The sequence below is a fragment of the Lithobates pipiens genome, unplaced genomic scaffold (genome assembly GCF_037356315.1).
Source record: "Lithobates pipiens isolate NorthernLeopardFrog02 unplaced genomic scaffold, aLitPip1_a1.2 Scaffold_23, whole genome shotgun sequence".
In the NCBI taxonomy this organism is placed as follows: Eukaryota; Metazoa; Chordata; class Amphibia; order Anura; family Ranidae; genus Lithobates; species Lithobates pipiens.
Genome location: NW_027507785.1, coordinates 187,583,386 through 187,609,304, shown reverse-complemented (window position 1 = coordinate 187,609,304; position 25,919 = coordinate 187,583,386). Strand labels below are relative to the sequence as shown.

General features: G+C 43.8%; 1 protein-coding gene across 2 annotated transcripts in view; it reads left to right on the top strand.

Moving 5' to 3' along the window:
• Positions 1-25,919, top strand: part of KCNT2 (potassium sodium-activated channel subfamily T member 2) — a 1,477,061-nt gene that overhangs the window by 240,042 nt on the left and 1,211,100 nt on the right. For both annotated transcript variants that reach the window (XM_077452683.1, XM_077452682.1), the window contains exon 2: positions 22,585-22,664. In XM_077452683.1, coding sequence (XP_077308809.1) covers positions 22,585-22,664 — 80 coding nt within the window. The remainder of the gene's footprint in view (positions 1-22,584; positions 22,665-25,919) is intronic.

Genomic DNA, 25,919 nt, shown 5'->3' with positions numbered 1-25,919 from the left:
AATGCCCATCAAGGACAAGCTGTCCTTTATACCTGGAAGTATCAGATAATAGCAGCACTCTGAGCTCTTCAAGGAAAAGGTTTGACAGTCCACAGGTTGAAAAATATAAAGTGGATCTGAACCCAAAAAGTGAACATTTGCTACATTATAGGTAACATCTAGAAATTCTAACCATGCCTAAATAATACCCTAGTAGATTTGTCTCTTAACTCAAATTCTTCCTGAAATATACAGTAACCATGCACTTCCTAGTATGTGAAGCTTCCTAGGCACTCCTATGTCTACAGGCTAATAGCTGTATAAATGCAGTGTGGGACCTCAGGCTTTACTGCCTATGATTGCTAGTTTGAGGAGATTAAAGGAGAAGTACAGCCAAAGCTAATTTTGGCTGTACTTCCCCTGTGGATCACAGGAGTGCAGTTCATTCTGCATGCCTGTGATTGGTTTTCAGCAGACAGTGGGCTAAAGCTCGCTGCTGGCTGACATCATAGCGCCAGTCCAGGCTCTGGAAATATTGTGGCCATATGGTTGAGATCCGCCCAGATGCCTGGACTGGCACCCAGATCAGTCTCTCAGCGAGCCACTGAAAGACTGAGCTGCCTGCTCCTGCCCCCTATACAGCCCAGCGCTCCAGTGAGCATGGTGGGGGAGAGCAGAGAGCAGGTTACTGACAGTCCTCAGCTCTCTACTCATGGAGCGGTGAGAATGGAGCAATTGGCAGTACTTTAACTATGTGTTCCTAACTCCACTGGGACTTTTCAGGCAACCAATATTGACAATGTATGTTCTTGTTTTATGATACATTGTCAATATTGGTTGCCTAAAAAGCCCAATGGAGTTAGGAACACATGGTTGGTATAAATAGGAATGCTGGCAACAGACCTTTCTTATCCCGTTTCTCCTAATTTATGAAGATAGTTTGAGGAGATTTAACCATTTTAGCCCTGGAAGGATTTACCCCCTTCCTGACCAGAACATTTTTTTGCGATATGGCACTGTGTCGCTTTAACTGATAATTGTGCAAATGTGTGAAGTTGCACCCAAACAAAATTGACGCCCTTTTTTTCCCACAAATAGAGCTTTTTTTTGGTGCCATTTGATCACCTCTGCGGTTTTTATTTTTGCGCTATAAACAAAAAAAGAGCCACCATTTTTGTTATAATAAATATCCTCGAAAAATATATTTAAAAAAATCACAATAAACATATATTGATTGGTTTGAGCAAAAGTTATAGTGTCTACAAAACAAGGGATAGATTTATGGCATTTTTATTATTTATTTATTTTTATTGGTAATGGTGATGATCTGTGATTTTTATCATGACTGGAACATTATGGCGGACACAACGGACACTTTTGACACTATTTTGGGACCATTGTCATTTATAGAGCGATCATTGCTATAAAAATGTACGAATTACTGTGTACATGAGATTGTCAGGGAAGAGGTTAAACACTAGGGGGCGATCATGGGGTTAAGTGTGTCCTAGGGAGTGATTCTAACTGTAGGGGGATTGTCTTACTAGAACATGACAGAGATCACTGCTCCCGATGACAGGGAGCAGTAGATCTCTGTCATGTTGCTAGGCAGAACAGGAAAATTCCTTGTTTATATCTCCCCATTCTGCCGCACTGTGACACGAGCACAGGCCCCTAGCGGACATGGAACTCACGGAGCACGCAGCGCACACGCGCCCACAATGCTGTAATTTAAAGGGGACGTACCTGTACGCCCATTTGCCCAGCCTACCTTTGTGCCGACTTATATCGTCGTACGCTGGTCGGCAAGGGGTTAAAGAGAGATTTGGTGATATCGTTATTGTGCTCCCTGTTCTTCTTGCTGGAACCATTGGCATGAAGAAGCAAAGTCCTGCCTCTACCCAGATGGCCACCTTCATGCAGAGAGAAAAGGCATGGTAAGTCAGTAATGGGGAAGAGCTGCAGAAGACCGCAGGAGACGGTTATTGATGATTCGTTCTCTTCCATCTGCATGTCTTTTTTTTAGGCAAAGATTCCAGCATTCAGTTGACAGGTCCTATTCCTATGAATAGTGCTAAAGGTTAATTGTTTCAGTATGTTAACAGTGTCCCTTTAACCTTGGAAATTATTTGATACAAAATATGACATCTTTTCTTACTCTTAGCCTATGTTTAAGCTTTAGTGCTCTGACAGTCGCAACCATAATGTGCACTTTGTGCTCTTGAGCAGGTTTTTAAAAATGTAAGATATAATTTGAGACCTTTCTATGCTTGTAATGCTGCCAGTATTGTTCACTGTTTTTATTTTTCAATTCTAAGGATTACTGCTTGCAGCGCTTTATTTATCCATAGGGACATCAGACATGTCGTTTTCATAATTAAAGCTGACTCCATGAAAGCAGCATGGCAGGTGATAAGATGTAAAAGCAAGGCTTTTAATCAGCTGTAATCTGCACTTTGAAAGAAATCAGTGTGAATTGGGGGTTTTAGCTGAGCTGCAGCTTTTTCCTGTACTTAACTCAACAGGCCATATGATTACCATATATACGTGAGTATAAGCTGACTTTTTCAGCACATTTTTTATGCTGAAAAAGCCCCCTGGGCTTATAGTCGAGTGAGGGTCTCATGCAGTTATGTGTGAATCTTCATTTGTTTACAGAGACTGAAGAAAACAAACTGAGCATATGGGTATCCAAAATAGTGATATTATAAAATAGTGATACGTTTACAAAATTCATTTATTTTTTTAATTTGACCCCCCTTTGTGCTCAAAGCATTAACAAAAGCCTTTATACCGATTAGCTAAAGTTTTGTAATGAAAAGTGTATTTTCTCTCGATGGGCCTGGCCACCTGTTCCGTGGCCTGTTGATGTTCAGGCCGCACAGCAGCAGGTAAGCGGCGACTGCGGCGACCGCGGCCTGGACAGGGTTAACACAGGCCACGGCCGCCGCTCGCCTACCGCTATGCAGCCATGCCTGTGCCTTCTGCAGTGGAACTAGCGGCTGCATGGGCTGAGCTGTGTGTGTCCCACACACAGCTCAGCCCCAGATCCACGCTGACAGTTCCGCTCTCGGCCCCTTAGGACTGCTCCTCCTCCTCCTTCCCCTCCTCTGGGCCGCTGTCAGGATGCCTCCCCTCTGCCTCTTTCTCATGTCGGCAGCACGGAATGAGAGAAAAGAAAGCTTCCTGCTTGTTCTTCTTCCATCCCAATTGGTCATAGCGGAGGGCCAATCAGAAAGAACTAGTGGGGCATCATGGGATATGTAGTCCCAGAGATAGGAGGCCCAATTGATCTCAGCAGGGAGATGGCTACAGTTCCCAGCATGCACTCTGCTGGGGGGAAAAGAGCAAACCTGGAAACAAGCAGGTACTACAGGAGACAAGGAAAAAGAAAGAGGACTGTGCTGGGGGAACTAATAGCCCCAGCTCCACCAGATAGAGCCACACTGCACCCACACCAGAGAGAGAGAGTGCCATGCTGTACCCCACACCACCAGAGAGCCATGCTGTACCCCACACCACCAGAGAGCCACACTGTACCCGCACCACCAGAGAGAGCCATGAGTGCCACAATGTACTCGCACCACCAGAGAGCCATGCTGTACCTGCACCACCAGAGAAAGCCATGAGCACCACGCTGTACCCAAACCAACAGAGCGCCACACTGTACCTGCACCACCAGGGAGCCACGATGTACCCGCACCACCAGAGAGAGCAAGGTACGCTGTACCACACCACCAGTGAGAGAGAGTCACGCTGCCCCGTGCCACCAGAGAGTGCCACACTGTTCCCGCAACCACCAGAGAGAGAAAGAGAGAGAGAGAGAGAGAGAGAGAGAGACACGCTGTACCGCACCACCAGAGGGAGCCACGCTGTACCTGCACCACCAGAGAGCCACACTGTACCGCACCAACAGAAAGAGAGTGCCATGCTGTCCAGGACCACCAGAGAAAGCAGGTCAGTGTCACTGGACAGTGTGGGCACAATAGGAGACAGACAGTACCAGCATTGTAAGGCCACAATAGGACTGGGACACTAATATAAAGGGAACTGCACTGTAAAGGGGCATTGTAACAATTACAGTGCCCCTTTACAGTGCAGTCCCCTTTATATCATAGTGTCCCTGCACATTACAGTGTGGAGGACCGACACCAGCCACCCCCGCAAATCTCTACTGACATCTCTCCCCCCAGTCCCTGGAAAAGTTGGCTGCTCAGTCTAAAATGCTCAGGCCTATTTTTTGTCCCAGTCCAGGCCTGCACAAGCCTACCACATATGGGGTTCTGGGATTGTGGATTTAAAGTCTAATGACCCATACACACTATACAAATATCTGACAAAAAAATACAGCTTTTGTACGTGATCGTACAATAATCGGATCGTTAGTACAGAGCTTTTGAGAGCCGATCACGAGAGTTCATTCGATATTATCCGATCGAACAAACACGAAAAACTTTCTCTTACGGTACCAGATCGTACGATTTTCGTTTAATCAGATAACACGACATCACTTCCGAATTTTTCGTCGTACGAGAATTTTCATCACTTTAGTAACCTCTCCAATTTAGATATGCGACTAGCATGCAAAAAGAAAACAGGTGATCTGTCGTCCGATTTTTAGATCATGTGTATGGGCCATAAGTGTACCTATATAAAAAAAAATGGCATTACTTACATTCAGTGTGATGTTTCCCTTGTGCTTCTGCCTTCTAGTTCAGTAGAAATCTTCCTTTCTCTGATGCTCCCCTCCCCACACCCACCATCATAATAACCGGGTGCAGAAGGGGTTAATGGAACTGAGGAGCAGTCACATGCACCCTTTCTGGCAAGCTCTTCATTCATAGATGCCTTGAGGAAGTTCACCACGAAAAAGGTAATTACCTCTCCTAGATTCAGCTGTCTCCACAATCAAGCAGGGTGCAGGCTCTGTTTGCAACAGGATTGATAGGAAAAATGAATAGCTGGATAGCCGCACTGCAAAAAATTCACATTTATTAGATAAAAATGGATATAAAAACAAATACAAAACATCACAAATGGGTACAGACCAACTGTACAGCTTCTGACGCGTTTCACACTAGGCACAGTGCTTAGTCATAGCTATGACTAAGCACCATGCCTGGTGGGAAACGTGCATGCGGCTGTACAGTTAGTCTGTACCCATTTGTGATGCTTTGATATCCATTTTTATATAATAAAGGTGATTTTTTTTGGAGTGCGGCTATCCAGCTATTCATTTTTCCTATCTGAATGCTCTTGTTTCCTTCACCTTTCCAGATTGACCATAGAGGTTGGCAGAAAAATAAAATTGTAGCTTATAAGCACTTAAGACCTAATGTACACGGAATGTTTTACAACCTCTCCTGAACGGTTTAACTTGACAGATAGTAACTGACGTTTAAAAACGTTGCCTTTGTGCTTAGAAGCATTTTTTTTTAATGCCTGTAAGTAAAATGAGGCTAAATGCGACTTACTGCTTTTTCATGTGTTTACAAGCTGTTACAGGTGTTTGCGGTTTCAAATGCATCTGAACATCCATCCTGAATGCATTTTTTTTGCTTTCCAAAAAATACTTCTAAACTCAACTGCCTATAAACAACTATAAATGACCCTGTGTACATGTTCTTTTTTTTTTTTTTCTCTTTTTTTTTTTGCCACTCAGTAGGATTCTTGTTATTAGTGATTTCTAATCAGTTTGACTGTCAGAAACCTAATCATTGTTGTTTACATCATTGTGGCAAGGTATCTTTTTCTTTTCTCTGTCTCCCCTTTTTTTTTTTTTTTTTTTTTTTTTTAATCTTCTCGTTATACCTAGTGTCAGTTTAATATTTATCCAGTTAAAAAGAGAAGACCATTTTCATTTTAGAGGGAGAAAAAACATAAAATAGAAAACACAATGAGTAAAATTATCATATCCTAAATTATATTTACCCACATATAATTGTTACCTTATCCTAGTCATTTATTCCTTATTTAATTCGGCTTTACCACTCCCACCCTTCCCTCTTCTCTAATTATCTGTTAACCCTCCCTATCTCCACAGCTCTTCATTCCAATAATGCTTGTGTATAATGCTTCGTCTTTTTGAATATTCTCCATTTTTCCCATGTTCTACGGAATTGTGTCATTCTATCTTCCTCCATTTTTCTTAGGTACTCCATATTGTTTATATATTCGATTTTTTGAATCCATTCTCTTATCAAGGGTCCTTTCACCTGTGACCAATTTTTTGGTATTATGGCTTTTGCAGCATTAAGTAAGACGGGTATTAATGAATTTCTTGTTCTTCTTTTGGGTTGCTTACTCATCTTTTCCTCTACTCCCACGAACAAACACTCCCCTGGGGATAAAGGTATTTTTTGCCCTGTTATCTTCTCTATATAGTTTATTATTTTACTCCAGTATTGATTTATTACTGGGCATTCCCACCAGAAGTGAAAAATTGATCCTGGTATGCCACATTCTCTCCAACATAGTTTGGAGTTGGAGGGATGAATTTGATGTAGTTTATCTGGTGTTAAGTGCCATCTCATTAAGCATTTGTAATTTACTTCGATTGATCTTATATCATATATGGAATCATATATCGAGTTAATCATTTGGGTCTCATCGACTCTATAGCCAAGATCTTTCTCCCATTTGACTATAGGTGGGATATTTCCTTGGCCCTCTAGTTCAGAAAGGCCATCGTATATTCGTGAGACACAATGCTTAACTGCTGACTTCCTCATACATAATTTTTCTATTGGTGTTAAACTATTTTCATTTCTTAATGGTTTTGGGATGGAGTTCACAAAGTGCTGAATCTGGTGGTATTCCCAATCTTTTAACCTTTGCCATTTATGCTTCATCATTAAATCAAGTTTTGGCATTAACCTCCCCTCCCTTATAATGTCTTTTAATTGTAATTCCTTAATTTGTTTCCCTAATGGAGTGTCGTGTCCTGGTGTAAAGAAACTCGTGCCCTCTAACGGGATTAATGGTGAATTGTGTTGCCATTTGTTTTTTTTTTTGTATTATGTCCCATTTTTTCAGTGTCATTTGTGTAATTTCGTGTGTCCTACTACTAATTGCTCTAAATTTTGGTGGAATCCAAATATTTTTTTGTAATTGTGACCCCATCAATGTCTCCTCTATTTTTACCCATTTCTTTTTAGTAGTTGAGTTTGACCATTCGACCAATCTCGATATAGTGATTGCTGAGTGATATCTGTGTATATCTGGTAGTGCCAATCCTCCCCGTTTTTTTTTCCTTGTTAATAAATTATATTTTATCCTAGGTTTTTTATTTTGCCATATAAATTTTAAAAATAACGCTCTTATTATATTAAAAAAACAAATTGGTATTTTTATCGGAAGCATTTGCATTTTATATGTTATTTTTGGCAATACCACCATCTTCAAGTGTGTACATGTTCTGATAAGATAACATAGAGGAGAGTTCAGGGGCTGCTGAAAAAAATGGCCAACTGCTCCTAAACATCCATTTACCAGCAGCAGTGTACATGAAGCATTAATGCAACAGCTAATGTGGATAATTTTATATAATATGCCTCTGCTTTATAATTATAAGAGAATATTAAAGCTTGTAAAAATGTTTATATCCAGTTAGACTACAACATATGCACTTTAGAGCTGTAATATACACAACAGCAAACATTCATTATATTGCAGCTTACAGATTCTTAGATGTGATGACTATATTTGTTTTATTTTTGCCTGGTGATCCGACCAGTATATCTGTTTTTCAAAAGAGCACTCTCTCCTACAAATGTAACAGTAAGCCCTTGTACACACAGTCGGACATTTTGACAACAAAATCCGTCAGATTTTTTCCGACAACAAAATCTGTCAGATTTTTTCCGACGGATTTTGTCCAAAACTGGTTTTGCATACACACAATCAGAAAATCCAATCGTTGTAAACGTGATGACGTTCGTTCGTTGCGACAGGACTAGTAGCCAATAGCTTTGGTCTCGTAATTTGATCTGAGCATGCGTGGCACTTTGTCCGATCAGAATTCTCTACATAAGATGTCCGATCGGATCATGTTGTCGGAAAATTTTATATCCAGCTCTCAAACTTTATTGGTCGCTGGAGCCCCACACGGTCGGATTATCCGACAACGCGGTCCGATCGGACATTTTCTGTTGGAATTTCCGACCGTGTGTACACGGGCTTAAAGTATTGGGAAAAAACATGTAGGTACTGTAAATATCTTCTAAACCTGCACGATTTAGAAGATATTTATCATATACGCTTGCGCCAACGTTATTGGCGCATTCTCTGTGAAGAAACGGCCCTCTGACGGCTCCCGCACGCATGTGCGGGAGTGGTGTCATGCAACTCCGGCCAGTCAGGAGTCCGCGGCCCCGGAAGGAAGAGGGAAGAAGATGGATACAGCCACAAGCGGGGACAATGCAGGTTTCATTTGCAGTTAAGTGCCACACGCTGCAATTCATACTAGCCCATTATGCTTTGACTTTGTAGGGGAAAAAAAGAGGAAGTAAAACCTATTACGGTAGTTATATATTTTTTATGACATAAAAAAACACGACATCTTTGTCCTATTAGATTGGATTTATTTTTATGTTTGCTTTCTGTAAACAAGTAACAAATGCTAGAAAAAATAAAGAAAATCTTAAAAAACCTTGATGCTTGCATTTTTAAAAAATATATATATTTTTATTCCTTTGGAATGTTGAAAAGTTTTTGTTTTGTTTTTCAAGTATACAACACAATGTTTGACTTAAATCCTAAACCAAATATTTAAAGTATTCCTTTGTGATGTAACAAGACCATTTTTTGATAATACATGTAGAAACTGTGAGTGCAGTTACAGCACTGGGGAAAATGAAGATAATTTTAAAAATGTATGTATGCTTGGCTTGTTCGGAACAAGGGTGCAGGTAGTAACATCAGCCACCAATCTTGGAGTTGTATCCAAGTGATCTTCACAATTTTACTACTAACTACTGTGTAGTACTGCATGTACTGTATGGTACATAATGGGCTTACATTGTCCAAATGTATTGCTTGAAAGAAAAGTATTTTAAACCGCTTGGGTTCTGAAATGCACAAACTTCAAAGTGTGTCCAACATCCTGCTGAGAGATGCCCCCATTAAAGAAGTCTCATAATGTGCGTGTTGTGATTTTGTGTCGGGAACCTACCTTCATCTCCTCTACTTCTAGGATTTGGCTTGGCTAGATTTAACAGGATTTGTGAAAAGTATACCTTAGCGGGACACCTTCTGGTTTTGCAGGCTGTGTGCAGACACGATAGCTGGAGCATAGGACACATACATAACAATCAGCAGGATGTTGGATATACCCAATTACAGCAAAGGTATCAGTAACACTATACCACAAAATAAAAATAAAACAGGCATAACAAATTAGAGGAATTGAGCAAAACTACAAGTTTTCATAAACTGAGTAAGGGAACAGAGGGAAGAATGGCTTGGTTCACTGCCAACATCTATGGGTGATCCAGATTAGGAAGATGAGGGTGAACAAACTGGGTGTGGCTGCGCATGCATCTTTTGAAAACCGTGCTGAGATGGGAAAGGTGTGTACATTGGTGGGGGTCCTGAGTAATAAGGGTTCATGGCAAGCATAGTGCCATGGTACTGATGACTGGGCAATGGTTTAGTAAAAGAGCCACTAGGTGTACTAAAATCCAAACCCCGGGGCTGAAATATAGGAAATGGGCATTCCTCTTTGCAAGCAGAAACAATGAACATAATATATGCATATATATCACCCTTGACTTCAGTATGCTTATCAAGAGGGTCCTCCCTGATTACAGACAGTAACATTCTGCAAAACATCACATCAGGGTCCGAGATGTTGAGGAATTCATCATTATATTTTGAGGCAGAGGTTTGTGAACAGTTTTTCATTTCTTCAATTAAGCAATCAAAATATTCTTCAATATGGGCTCTTGCTGAGTATGAAGCGTTCAACTAGTGGTGGAACTAGACTGGACTCTACAATCACCATTTGCCTGTAAATAGAATAAAAATCCAGATTATGTTTCTGTACAAATAGGTCACTACACCAACACCAGCTGCCATTTTGCAATATGTCAGCAATAAGTGGTTTGTAGATGGAGGTTGTGACATGACAGTTGCGACATTTTGAAAAAAAACATACCACAGGTGCTTAATGCTTGAGTGGGTGGTTGATTTTCACTGTGAGAAACTGGCTCTGCATTTGGCTCTGCATTTGTTTCTTGGTTTGCATCAGCATCAATTCCATTGTCTGATGACATACTTGCACGCCTTGCTCTTGGCAGGAAGACTTGAGACAGTTCTAGGTAAAAATAAACACATACAACTTTGAGTATTGATAATGTCAAAAAAACATATAGTTGATTCAGTGTTTACAGAATACTGTCAAGTGTATACTACAGGATGCCCCTCTAGCTATAGCTGGGGGAACGTTCAAAAATGATGTCAGGTTCCCTTACCAATAATGTGTTTGTAGGAATACTATGAAAAAATAATGATTGCTGCAGATGATAGCAGCAGACAATATTATCCAGAGACAAAGACAAACAAAAGGTACAATATCTGCAGCTTCTTGGGTGCTAACCCCCCCCCCCCCCAAAAAAAAACCAAATATACTTACAGACGCATCTCAGTGGTGCGCCTCAAAAACGACAAAGCCTCTGCATGGGGTTTTGCTTCAATTGTGTAGAATGTTAGTTTAGTGTCAGTCTAGGGATAGTGTATAGCTAGAGTAGGGACAGTTCAGATAGTGTCAGTCCATTGACGGTTGAACACCATCTATTTGATTGCGTTACTGCCAGTTTTTGTTTAATTTGTGTTTATTAAAGAATGAAGTATAAGGAGATAGTGACAGACAGCGTATTGCATACAATATACCATACATAGTGACACCAGAGTTACAGAAGACATAGGACGGGACTTGTGTGTTACTGCCAGTTTAACACCATTGACTTTTGTGTGTGTTACTGCCAGTTTGACGCCATTTATTTCTCAGTGTGTTACTGCCAGTTTAACGCCATATAGTTTTGTGCGTTACTGCCAGTTTAACGCCATTTACTTCTGTATGCGCTACTGCCAGTTTAATACCATTTACTTCTTTGTGCGTTACTGCCAGTTTAACACCATATAGTTTGGTGCATCACTGTACTTTTGCTGCATTATATTGCAGTATATTATAGTGTATCCGTGCAGCGTGTCTGTGTAGTGTGAGTACTCAAATTAAAGTGCACCAAACACCTCATTACATTGATTAAAGTGCATCTACGTACAGATTTCAACTTCTTCTTTACATTTTCTTATAAGCACTGCCCCCTCCCTCCTAATAATGTCTGGGAGGACATTTATCTTCTGCTTTTAAAAAGGTAAAACAGAGATTTGAAGTCTCTTCATAAAAAAGGACCTGTTTTCCTTTTTTCTATTACAAGGGATGTTTACATTCCTTCTAATTGAAAAAAAAAAGTGAAAAAAAAGAAGAATTAAAAGGGTCAATGTTTTTTTTTTTTTTAAAGCACCCTGCCCCCCACGCTTGTGTGTGTGTCTGTGTATATATGTGTATATGTGTATATGTGTGTGTGTGTATGTGTGTGTATATATATATATATATATATATATATATATATATATATATATATATAAAAATAATGTTTGGGGGTTATAAGTAATTTTCTAGCAAAGATATACTGATTTTTTTATTTTTATTTTTTAAGAGTATTTATTGAGAAATAAAAAGATAACAGTACAGATGCAACAAATACATGTACGATGTTGTGGGACCATCATCACAGATGAGGTGCATAGAGAGAAAACAGATTGTGGCTATACCATATTGAGTTTATACCATAATCTGGAAATAATTGAACTAAACAAAAAAAAAGCAGTGAAACTAGTAGAACAGAGCAACAATCTGACAGTAACTGGATGGATCCTGTGTTAAGGGTTAGTTGCGAAAGCAATATATACCAGGATATTAGCATTTCCCAAGATTAAGTAAAAGAACACATCATAGGATCTGGGGTAGCTATTGGAAGGAGAAAAAGGGGGGGGGGGAGGGGAAGAGGGAGTCACATGCATAACAAAATAAAAGGGTGAAGAGGGGGGAGGGGGGTGGGGGGATATGGGGTTCTTGTATAGAGTCCCTGAGGTAGGAAGAATCAAGGGGTAGTCCCGGAGAATAGTGGGTTGCTGGGCGCAGATTAGGCAGTAGATGGGGGGGATCTGCCCCCGAGTTCGATTGTCGTGCGCCGTAGTAGAAAAAGGTGAAGGGGTCCAAGTTAATGATGTCTGCCGGAGGAAGAGTGGCAGATATGAAGGGAAGCCACATCACATAAAAGCGAGATTTTAATTTTTCGTCCCAGAAGTTAGCGTTACATCGGTCCTTGTATAAGAGTGAGAGGAGTTCTTTCTGTATCTGAGCGACGGAGGGAGGAAGAGATGAAGTCCAGCACTTTAGAATGGATCTCCTGGCTAGTAGTAAGCATAACAGAGACCAGTCCACGTGGGAAGGTTTGTATGGCGTGCAGCTTGTGGGCACACGGTTTCTGATGGAAGACCATGGAAGCAGGAGAGGGTCCCAGTATCCAAAGATGAGGAGGAGGGGGTCCTTTGGCAATTTCAACAGGGTTACTTTAAAGATGTAGGAGAGGATCCGGTCCCAAAAAGATGAAATAAAGGAGCAGGTCCAGAAACGGTGAGCCAAGGAGGGCCTGTTTTGGAGACAGTGGGGGCATTTGGTACTGTCCCGATCGGTGTTGGATGGAAGGAAGGGAAGGTATGCCCTGTGGGCAATTTTCAGTTGCGATTCTCTCCATAGCTCGTTAGGGGTTAGGCGGTAAATTTTGTTAAGGCCTTCCAGAATTTTCTCCACTAAATCTGGGTCAGGAAAGTCTTTATCCCAGTTGGCGACTGATGAGGATGTTAGTGGAGGAGAAGTTTGCTGGAGCAAGGGTTTGTAGATGTCCGAAATTTTATAGGTATCGTCCATGAGCAGTCGATCCAAGAAGTTTAAAGGGAAACGTTTGCGTTCCTCGCTGCAGATATCTTTTAAGTAACTGACGCATTGCCTGTAGTGGAAGGTGTGGGCTGGCGGAAGGCAGAACCTTTCCGCTAGGACTGAAAAGGGCATACTGATTTTAACTTGTAAACAAAAAGTGCCAGAAAAGGCTAAGGCGGCGTACACACGGGCGGACTGTCTGGCCAAACTAAGTTCGTCAAACAGTCCGCTCAAACTTTTGAATGAACGAACTTGCCCACACACGGCACTTTTTGAGCGGACTAATACGGCAAACTAAGTTCGTCGTACTAAGTCCGCGCAACTTTTGAAATGAATGGACTCGCCCACACATGCGGAGGACAGTCCGCTCATTTCGAGCGCGTGTCAAGGTAGGCGGGGCCCGCGACGGAGACGTCACGGGCTCCGCCGCCTGGAATGTACTTAAAGGGGAACCCCCCAAGTCCACAACAGACCCTTGTCCGAGCACGCTACCCGGCCGGCCAGGCCGCGTGCCCTCAACATGGGGGGTGCCTTGGGGAAGGGGGGGCCGCGCGGCCCCCCCACCCCAAAGCACCTTGTCCCCATGTTGATGAGGACAAGGGCCTCTTCCCGACAACCCTGGCCGTTGGTTTTCGGGGTCTGCGGGCGGGGGGCTTATCGGAATCCGGGAGCCCCCTTTAATAAGGGGGCCCCCGGATACCGGCCCCCCACCCTATGTGAATGAGTATGGGGTACAATGTACCCCTACCCATTCACCTGTAAAATAAAAGTACCCAAAAAAACACACAACACACGAGATAAAATATTTTATTGCACAGCTCCGGGGGTCTTCCGTCTTCGGGGGTCTTCTCGCCGGACTCCTCCGCTATCTTCTTGTAGCTCTTTTGCTAGCGGAGGAGTCCGGCTTTCTTCGTCCCCGCCGCCGGCCTCTTCTCCCGACTTCGGGGGTCTTGTCCCCCTCTTCGGTTCTTCTGCCGGGCCACCGCGCCTTCTTATAGCTCTTTTACAGGCGGTGGCCCGGTCTTCTGTCGCCGCTGTCGCCGCCGTCGCCGCCGTCGCCGCCTTCCCTTCTTCTTCTTCTTCTTCTTCTTCTTCTTCTTCTTCTTCTCCAGGAGATGTTGACGCGACGCTCTCTCCGGCCGGAATGCCAGAGCCGCGCTGTGCGGCCACTTATATAGTGACAATGGGGCGGTGTCACATGGTATATGTCACATGGGTTGGTCACATGGGTTGATGTCACATGGGGACTATGACATCGTAAGGGGGCGGGGTCACCATGTGACCAACCCATGTAACATATACCATGTGACACCGCCCCATTGTCACTATATAAGTGGCCGCACAGCGCGGCTCTGGCATTCCGGCCGGAAAGAGCGTCGTGTCAACATCTCCTGGAGAAGAAGAGGAAGAAGAAGAAGAAGAAGAAGAAGAACGGAAGGCGGTGACGGCGGCGACAGAAGACCGGGCCACCGCCTGTAAAAGAGCTATAAGAAGGCGCGGTGGCCCGGCAGAAGAACCGAAGAGGGGGACAAGACCCCCGAAGTCGGGAGAAGAGGCCGGCGGCGGGGACGAAGAAAGCCGGACTCCTCCGCTAGCAAAAGAGCTACAAGAAGATAGCGGAGGAGTCCGGCGAGAAGACCCCCGAAGACGGAAGACCCCCGGAGCTGTGCAATAAAATATTTTATCTCGTGTGTTGTGGTTTTTTTTGGGTACTTTTATTTTACAGGTGAATGGGTAGGGGTACATTGTACCCCATACTCATTCACATAGGGTGGGGGGCCGGTATCCGATAAGCCCCCCGCCCGCAGACCCCGACAACCAACGGCCAGGGTTGTCGGGAAGAGGCCCTTGTCCTCATCAACATGGGGACAAGGTGCTTTGGGGTGGGGGGGCCGCGCGGCCCCCCCTTCCCCAAGGCACCCCCCATGTTGAGGGCACGCGGCCTGGTACGGCTCAGGAGGGGGGGGCGCGCTCGCTCGCCCCCTTTCCTGGCCGGCCGGGTAGCGTGCTCGGACAAGGGTCTGTTGTGGACTTGGGGGGGACCCCCACGCCGATTTTTTTTCGGCGTTGGGGTTCCCCTTTAAGTCCATACCAGGCGGCGGGGCCCGCGAAGTCTCCTTCGCGGGCCCCGCCTACCTGGAGACGCGCTCGAAATGAGCGGACTTTTCTCCGGGCGGGAACAGTTCGCTCATTTCGAAAGTACAGCGGACTGGCCCACACACGGGCGGACTGTCCACTCAAACCAAGTTTCAGCGGACAGTTTTACGGAAATTCCGTAAGACTTTGTTCGTCAGACAGTCCGCTGAAACTGTCCGCTGAAGCCCACACACGAGCGGACTGTCCGCTGAAACACTGTTCAGCGGACAAAGTTGGGCGAACAGTCCGCCCGTGTGTACGCGGCCTTAGTCTTCAAGTGGATAACAAGTCTGCATGCATGAATACACTTCTGACATGTGTGGATATACAGCAACAAAATATTATTTTCAAAAAAGCCTCTATCTTTTATCATTAAGCAGTCCTTGAGTTCCAGGCAAGTGATTTTCCCTAACCTAATCATTTGTTCTCACAACATTTACATTACTGTGTCAACTATGTTCAAGAAATAGGTGCTGATCCTGGATAATGCCTGAACAAAGATGGTTTTGTCCTTCTGGAGATAAAAGCAGATTAAAGCATTGTCAGGGGGCAGGCTGACCTCTGAGTAGTAAACAATACCTGCATGTAACATGAAAAAACATGTCTGATGCTAAGGCCACTTTAAACACCTACTCTGAAGGACAATGCGGCTGGAATAAATATTGTGTATATCTGACAAGGAGGGGATATGCTGCTGGATTTTTTTTCCCAGGTACTTATTTGCTGCTGTCAATTTATGCAGCGCTTTACATTTACATTGGACATTCACATCATTCCATGCCCTCGAGGAGCTTACAACCTATGGTCCCTAACACACATTCATACATACTAGAGCCGATTTAGACAGTATCTGATTAACCTACCAGCACGTCTTTAGAGTTTTTATTTAATCTTCCTAGTGTGACTTGAACCTCAAACCTGGCAGATCAACATTATATTTGCTCCTCTTTAACATTAATATCAAACATGCCTGCTGTGAAAATCTGTACGTTTCCCTTACGATAAATGGCGGTGGCAGCACCTGACAGTCGATCCGAAAATAGGCTTGGGTGCCGACATCGCGGGCTCCCTGGACAGGTAAGTATCCATATATTAAAAGTCAGCAGCTGCAGTGTTTGTAGCTGCTGACCTTTATTTTTTTTCCCCCAGGTGGAACACCGCTTTAAAGCGGGAGTCCGCCGGGAGTCCGTGTTTTTTTTTTTTTTTTTTAAAAGCCAGCAGCTACAAATACTGCAGCTGCTGACTTTTAAAAAAGTGACACTTACCTGTCCAGCGCGCCCGCGATGTCGGCACCCGAAGCCGATCTCTCGATCGTCTCTCGGGTGCTGCCGCCGCCATCTTGGGTATGGGAATCAGGAAGTGGAGCCTTTCGGCTTCATTTCCCGGTTCCCTACTGCGCATGCGCGAGTCGCGCTGCACAATAAGGATGGACCCGCTGCCTCTGGGATCTGTGTGTTTCCCAGCAGGCAGCGAGGGACTTTCGGAAAGGGGCGTAATCTACGCCCCTTTCCGCAGAGAGCTATCCTGGAAGTGGGTGCTGATACCTGTACTGTACAGGTACCTGCACCCCCCTCCCCCCTGAAGGGTGCCAATTGTGGCGCCGGAGGGGGGGAGGAATCCAATGAGCTGAAGGTCCACTTTAGGGTGGACCTCCGCTTTAAGTTCTTTTAGAGCCCTTTCACACCGAGGGCGTTTTCCAGGCGCTATAGCATTAGAAATAGCACCTGCAATCCGCCCTCAAACTGCTGCACCATTCATTCCAGTGTGAAAGCCCTGAGGGCTTTCACACTGGAGCGGTGCGCTGGCAGGACATCAGGAAAAGTCCTGCCAGCAGCTTCTTTGGAGCGGTGAAGGAGCGGTGTGTTTACTGCTGCTCCCCATTCAGATCAATGGGGCAGCGTGGCTATACCGCCGGCAAAATTCCGCTATTGCGGCGTATTGCGGGCGGTTTTAACCCTTTCTCTGCCACTAGCGGGGGGTGAAAGTGCCCTGCTAGTGGCCGAAATGCGGCGCAAATCCGACGGTAAAACGCCGCTAAAAATAGCGGGGTTTTGCCGCCAGCACTATAGGCTCGGTGGTGGGAAAGGGGTCTTAGTTGCTATTCTGTCTCTGAAAATGTCTGTCCTACTGTTAAAATAGAAGTTCAGCTTAAAACTAACTAGCTCTAAATCTACTTTCAGCCACATTCTAAGACTAACCTATCTAGCCCTGTAAAGAAGAAATGGCTATACATACCTTTTCTGAAGCTGATCCAGTCTGGTCCCACACTGAGCTGTCAGCGGGCGCTTCTCTATGGAGGCGGGTGCAGAAGAGGCACCCAACAATGGAAGCCCCATAGTAACTCTATGGGTGACGCCACTTCCCAGGCATTTCCCAACCATTGTCGACTGTCTCTTCTACACAAAATCCTCCGCCAGAGACCAGACCAGATCGGCTTCATGTATAGGTATGTATAGTGATTTTTGCTTTACAGGGTTAGATAGGTTAGTCTCAGACTGTGGCTGTGAGTAGATTTGGAGTTAGTTTTAGGCTGAACTGCTACTTTAACTTTTACAATTTATAAATTGTATGATCCTCTACATACAGAAAAAAAAATGCAAACCAGCAATTCACTTTGTCAAACCAACTTGTTCATACACCCTCATTACCATTTTATATGCCCCCTGCTGGTTCCACATAAGCATTCATAGAAGTTAACTCTTGTACATGGTGTAAGAAGGATGGGCTCAATTGGTATTGACAGTGGTAAACCATATATGAGACAGGGACACCCAGAGGCAGTTCAAGCAAGTTTGTCCTCAACTTTTATTCAGCAAGGCAGTAAACAAACACAATTTCAGTGCAGAAAGGTTTTGTACAGCAAGTACCTGTACAGTGGCGGCTGGTGCTCAATATTTTTGGAGGGGGCAGCAAAAAAACCTGGCCCCCTCACTCGCACTACCGCAACCCCATATGGGAGATGGATGGGAAGGCAAGGATCAGTTACCTTACCTTAGGAGGCAGATGACGAGGTGGTGCTGGATCTGGGGTAGGGCTCCTGGAAGTTTAAAGAGGCTGTTGTTGCCCCTCCACCTTCTGCTCCTCGCTCCAGCTTGCCGAGGGAAGAGCCGGGTCATTGCTTCTCCTACCAGCCAAACAGCAAGTGGGTCCTAAGACTCTCAGCCAATCGAGTCTCAGGACTTGCTTCCTGATTGGCTGGGAGGAGAAGCAGGAAGACATTAGCGAATATTAATTTACTAATGTCACACAACTGGGTGGGCTCAGTGCGCAGTGCTCTGTTCCCCGATCCCATCCTTTTTTAAGCCAATTAGAGCCTCAGGCTCTAATCCTGTGCTTAAAAATTTTTTTAATCCTTGCACCCTGCATGTAGATTAGGGTGGCGGCACCCCTGTGCCCCTAATGGAACGGCTGCCACTGTACCTGAATATAGCACAAACAAACAAAACATCTACTTCAAACTACTGAGTAAATAGTTCCTGGTTTCCCAGAAAAATCAGACAAAACTTGCACCATTTTTAGTGTTCTGTTAGCAAGCAGCCTTTTCACCCTGCAGTAGGCTGCCACAAAAGAGAGAAGAAATGCAAGAGGGTTCTGAGCATCTCTCAGCTCATATATTGTATAATGTCATGTGCTTAGCTAAGGCTAATGATTGAGGTCTGATTACCAGGTAAGGTGTGGACCTACACATGGAGGCTTTATCCCACCTAAAGCTCTACAAAGTCTCCAGGATTTAGGACCCAGAACAGAACATATTAAGATCCGGAGTAAACAAAAATGTTTTTCTCCATCAGTCATAAACCTTGAGGCCGTTCACCATGTGTAGGTGTGAAACTCAGATTTCACATACCTGTATACACTGTCCACAGTGCTGCCAGCCAGGGCCTCACAAGCGGTAGCTAGAATCTGCTTTTTAATTGCATTTTTAAATCCTTTTGAAAAGGTCTCTAGTACAGTGGTTGAATTGTTCATTGTTTTTACTTTTCATAGGTGTTTGCTTTCTGTTGCCTTGGCTGGTATTTTTTAGGCATAGCTGCCAAGAGAATTCACTGCAAATACATAGTGCACTCCTTATTTCAAATGAACTATTTGCTTTCAATTTAGGCACTGTAATAATATCAATTACAAAGGGGCAACATGCCTGCTGGAAAACAGAGGAACATGATGAGGGTAATAGAAAACGGCCTTGTCACCCATTAACATCCATTGTTGTACTCTACTGTATTTTATAGAGAGTCACTGAGACTGTGGTTTAACCCCTTCCCGACCGCCTCATGCTGATATACTTTGGCAGAAGGGCACGTACAGGCAGAATCACGTACCTGTACGTTGCCCTTTAAGAGGTGGCGGTGAAGCCCCGTGAGTCTGCTCGCGGGTCCCACGGACTCGATCACCGCAGGGATACCCGCCATCGCCTCACGGAGATGAAGAATGGGGAGATGCTAAAGTAAACAAGCATCTCCCTGTTCTGCCTAGCAACAGTGACACTGATCTCTGCTCCATGTGAGAGATCAGTGATGTGTAAAACACAGCCATGCCCCCCCCCCCCCACAGTTAGCAACACACCCCTAGGACACACTTAACCCCTACACTGCCACCTAGTGGTTAACCCCTTCACTGCCAGTGTCATTTACACAAGAATCAGTGCATTTGTATAGCACTGATTGCTGCATAAATGACAATTGTCCCAAAAATGTCAGAGGTGTCCGCCATAATGTTGCAGTCACAATAACAATCGCTGATCGCCGCCATTGAAAAAAATAATATATATTAATAAAAATGCCATAAAACTATCCCCTATTTTGTAAACGCTATAACTTTTGCGCAAACCAATCAATAATCGCTTATTGCGATTTTTTTTTACCAAAAATATGTAGAAGAATACGTGTCGGTCTAAACTGAGGAAAAAATGTGTTTTTCTTATAGATTTTCGGGGGATATATATTATAGCAAAAAGTTAAATATAATGTGTTTTTTTTTCAAAATTGTCGCTCTTTTTTTCTCTAGCGCAAAAAAAAAAAAAAAAAAACGCAGGGGTGATCAAATACCACCAAAAGCTCTATTTGTGGAAAAAAGGACATCAATTTTGTTTGGGAGCCACGTCGCACGACCTCAAAATTGTCAGTTAAAGCGACGCAGTGCCAAATCACAAAAAGTGCTCTGGTCAGGAAGGGGGTAAATTCTTCTGAGGCTGAAGTGGTTAAAGAGTGACTGGCAGATAGATTAAATGTGTTTTCTCTGCAATTTTACATGTTGTGGCAGGCACAGCTTAGACCATAGGTGTGTGCACCCTATGGCATTAGGGTGTGCAGCTCAAACACACATGCCTTTCTCTACAGCCTCAGCTGCACATGGCAGTGAATGAATGGGAAGTGCTCTGTGCTGAGTGGCTTCTTGTTCATTAACAAACTGAAGCATAGTAAACACAGTGACTGCATGTATTCACTGTGTTCATTTAGAAAAAGAGGGGGGCAGTAAATTACTTATTTACTAGCCCCTTCCCCTGCTCGACATCCATCCTGAAACATATCCTGCAGCAGTTGAGGTGAGATCAGGGAAGCCAGCAGTACTGTGGGGTGGGGGGGCAACAAGGGGGGAAAGCCTGGGCAGTAGAGGGAATCAGCACCGCACATAGTGATTAGGGTGTGCCGAAACTTGTGTGCCCAAGCTTATGACTTAGCATGTGGCAAGCTTTGTCATTCGGTTCTTGAGGGTAAAAATCAAGTGTTGGGAACATAATGCTAACAAATACCATTACTTTAAAGTGGTTGTAAACCCTTACAACACACTTTGACCTAAAGGTAAGCCTAGATTAAGGCTTACCTGTAGGTCCAAGAAATATCTCCTAAACCTACACGGTTTAGGAGATATTTGCCGAAAGACAGGCACCGCTGTCTACGGCGCATGCGCCGTAAACAGCGGCGTGCAGGCGCACTGGGCGCGGCACCCGTCAATGGCGATATGCCGCGCATGCGAGTGACATCATCGCGGCTTCGCCGAATGACAGCGGCGGAGCGGCGAGACCCACTGAGAAGATGGATGGGCCGGACTACAGGAGACAGCGGTGACTTCGATGGCTCATGTGTCAGGTAAGTGACACATAATGGGTTACTATGGGATGCATAGTAGTCCATTATGCTTTACCTTTGCAGGGAATGAAAGAGGAAGTAAACCCATCAGGGTTTACTTCCTCTTTAAAGTGGTTGTATACCCCGCTTGCGCATATAATAATAAAGGCATGCCGGTCGGTAAAATGAATATCTCATAAACCTGTACAGTTTAGGAGATGTTCACCTTGTATGCAGTCGCTGATGTCAGCAGCACATGCGCTCTGAAGGTCCGGCGGATGCTGCCTGACCTGCCATAGAGAGGACTCCCTTGCGCATGCGCAGAAGTGACGTCATCACGACCCCTACTATTCACAGCACCGGAGCCGCAAACCTGGAAGAAATTCCAAGGGAACATGTCAGCTACCTCAACGGTGACCGCACTTGGTTCTAAGGTAAGTATTTCATAATGAGCTAGTATGTGGTGTCATACTAGCTCATTATGCCTTATGCCCCGTACACACGATTGGACTTTCCGACAACAAAACCGTGGATCTTTGTTCGAAATATGTTGGCTCCAACTTGTCTTGCATACACATGGTCACATAAATGTTGGCCAACAATTACGAACATAGTGGCAAACAAGACGTACGTGATATCTCCATTACAAACGCTAGTTATATCTCCGGCTCGTACTTGATTCCGAGCATGCGTGGACTTTTGTCCAACGGACTTGTGTACACACAATCGGAAAGTCCTACAACAAACATTTTTTGGCGGAAAATTTGAGAACCTGCTAGCCAACATTTGCTGGCGGAAAGTCCGACAACAAATGTTCAATTGTTTGGACTTTCCGCCAACAAGCTCACATCCAACATTTGTTGTTGGAAAATCCAATCGTGTGTACGGGGCATTAGTCTTACAGGTTTTGTTTTTTGTTTTATTTTAAGGGCATACAACAGCTATAAGTGGAGAAAGGAATATTCATATTGTGGAAAATATGAAAAACAAATGCATTGCTGAAACATAATCGTGGTGAAAACTAAGAACCTCCTGAAGTGTAATTCTCTGCAGAAATGGTTTTGTTATGGTGCCAATACCATTATGTGTCACACATTGTAATTATAGTTATGTTAGAATAATGCTTGTTTTGCCCAGCAGTTATTAGAGAAAGAAGGGACCAATGTATAACTAAGAAGATAGGTACTATAAAAATATTATTTTCATCAAAGTGTCGTTTTTGAGAAGATATTCGTGTGACATTTTATTTGAATTATTGACATTCTGACATTTAGCTCCTCTCTAGTGAATATAACTTTTACAGAAAATACTGCAGAGCTCTAACAAGCATTCATTGAATGAAAAGTTAATGTGTCAGACATTGTTTGCTGTGTATTTTATATTTTTATGTTTTGTTTGCAGAGTGCAAGTAGAATTTTATGTGAATGAAAACACCTTTAAAGAAAGATTGAAGCTTTTCTTCATTAAAAACCAAAGATCAAGTAAGTACTATCAAACTGCTTGTAAATACATTTAGAACACCCAATGGGGTTGATTTACTAAAGGCAAATAGACTGTAAACTCTGCATGTGTATTTGCTCCGGAGGATAGTACACGAGAGGATGATGAAACACTATGTTATTTTTTCTTTATTTGCTATTTTTTTCCCCATGAAAGTGGATTCACCCTTTAAAGTGTTATGCCCCATACACACAGTCGGAAATTCCGACGGAAAAAGTCCGCTCGGAATATGTTGTCGGAAAATCCGATCGTGTGTGGGCTCTATCAGACTTTTTCTGTCGGAATTTCCGACGGAAAATGTTTGAGAGCTGGATCTAAAATTTTCCGACAACAAAATCCGAGCGGACTGTTTCCAAGCGTGTGTAGAGAATTCCGACGCACAAAGTGTCACGCGTGCTCAGAAAAAATTTGGAGACAAAAGCTATTGGCTACTGGCCTCTACGTAGTCCCGTCGTGCGCTACGAACGTCACCTCCTTCCGTACGATCAGATTTTCCGACAACTTTCTGTGATCATGTGTATGCAAGCCTAGTTTCGACCAAAATCAGAGCACAAAATCCGTCGGAATGTCCAACTGTCTGTATGGGGCATAATACTGGTTCTGTGCTATGGTTTTGCACAGAAAAGCCTAGATCTTCCTCTTCTCAAGTTTCTTTGTGGCACTCCTGGCCCCTGCCTTCTGCCCAGTGCCTGCACAGCAAGCAGCTTATTATTGGGGCACCTAAGCCCTGTGCTTCTCTCTCCTCATTGGCTCACTGACTGCAGCAGCAGGAGCCAATAGCAAGTGAGAGTCCTGGACAGCTGAGTGTGTGCAGGGGTTGTGCCTGGGCATACCCTAATCACTACGTGAGGACTCCCCCTACCGTCCAGGCTTCCCTGTGTTGCATCTTTTCCCCCAGCAGTGCTGCAGGCTTCCCTCCTCTCCTCTCATCTCCTCTCCCTCTGGCTGCTGTGGGGAATGTTTCAGAATGGAGAGAGGGGGAAAGGACTAGTAAATATGTAATTTACCCTCCCCTTCCTTTTGTAAATGAACACAGTGGACACACTTACTCACTGTGTTCATTCATAACTGAAGCATTGCAAACTGTGTTTACTATGCCTCAGTTTGTGAATGAAAAGGAAGCCACTCAGCAGAGAGCACTTTTGTCACGTACCTGACGGTAGAGCCTGGTATTCAGAGGAAGCCCCCTCTTACACCTCTGATGCCCCCTGGTAGAGCAGCCTGGAGGCACAGGAGTGCAGAGTCGCATGAGTGCCTGATGGATTGCAGACCATGGAATCAGAAGCAGCTGCAGGATGAGCGGCAGTACAGCAGGATTCTCCAGGCAGAAGAGAGGGTAGGTACAGGTGAGCCGGGTCATACACTGGCGGACACGTCATGAGCAGGTGCGGAGGCAGAAGAGTATTCAGGATACAAGCCGGGTCGGTGATGGGCTGGCAGCGAGGTAGCAGAAGGATCAGGCAGATGCGGTGGTCAAACAAGCCGGATCAGGTGCAGGCAGATAGCAGGAATCATCAGAGGCAAGCCGGGTCGGGTAACAGGAACAGATCTCAGATACAGGCAAGAGGAACACACGGGAACATTGTAGAGCAGACAGCACTGAGTCTGTGCACTGGCAGGGTTCAAATAGCTTGTTGGGCATCAAAAGCTGTAACGGGGTGCGTGCGCGCATTCGCACGAGCACGTGTGCGTGCTGTTGCGCGCAAAGGCACAGACACACTAGCGGAAATCTGGCTGAGGAAACAGGCTGTCTTGGATTCTCATCTTGAGCACTGGCATGCCCTTCCTGATACTGCACACGCGCGCACACCTGGGTCACAGTTCATCTTCTTCTGCCGCAATCTTGGGTACTGGCTAGCCCTTCCTGACATCTTTCCATTCATTTACTTTCCAGTGCAGCAGAGGCTGCAGAAAAAGGCATGTGTGTTTGATCTTTTGGGGTGCCCACCCTAATGCAATAAGCTGCGCATACCTATGCATAAAAAAATAAAATAAACGTTTGCCTTTATAACCCCTTTAATACATTCTAATTGACAGAATAAATTAATATTCTGGCCAATAGAATGCATTAACATCAAACGTGCTTAACCACTAAAGAACCAAGCCTCTTTTTTACTTTTTTTTTTATGGAAAATGACTTATAACCCCCAAAGATTAAATATATCTATATATATATTTTTCTAACACCCTAGCAAATAAAATGGCGGTTGTTTCAATACTTTTTGTCACAACGTATTTGCGCAGCGGCCTTACAAGCACACTTTTTTTTTTTTTTTTTTTTAAATATACTTTTTTGAATTAAAAAAATAAGACAACAGTAAAGTTAGCCCAATTTTTTTTATGATGTGAAAGATGATGTTACGCTGAGTAAATTGATACCCAACATGTGACGCTTCAAAATTGCATCCGCTCGTGGAATGGTGACAAACTTACCCTTAAAAATTTCCATAGGCGATGTTTAAAAATTTCTACAGGTTACCAGTTTTGAGGTACAGAGGAGGTCTAGTGCTAGATCACTCTAGCAATCGCTAGAGTGATCTCAAATGTGTGGTTTGAACACCGTTTTCATAATGGGGCGCTACTCGAAGCTCGCACGCAGTACAAACACGTATGCTTGAAAGCAAAGACGAGCCGGAAGCGGTTGGTCTTGTAAACTAGCGCTTGGAATGGAGAATTAACATTTGTGATGTGGCAAATTATGAAATCTCCAAATGCAGCGCACAATTCTCTTCTTCTTTAATGGGATAATAATAACGCTGCTTTGCTGGTGATACTGATGGAGTTATTGCAAACAAATTTGCAAAGTCTTTTTTTTTTTTTCTAGTGATATCAAGAATAATATTATTATGCTTTTTTTTTCTTTTTTTTTTTGTGAAAGTTACCACAACACCATTATCCCGTAGTTTTTAAGATCAAAGATACAACTATGTTGGTGTCCCTTGTTAATTTTACATTGTATTTTTTTAAATGTAGCTGCCTACCACCAAACTGCCATTTGAAGTAAAACACATAGCCAAGTATTATTCTCCACATTTTTTTTTATTTTTGCATTAAAAAAAAGAAAACGAAAAAAAATTAGACATGCTATCTGCCAATAGAACTTAACTAAAAAGTGCATTCTATGCATCCAAAAATATAGAAAATATATCAAATCAAATCATTATTCAACCAAAAAAATAATGTCAAAGCAATAACTGCAAGGCCAATAATGAATAACACGTTATTTCCTCTGATTC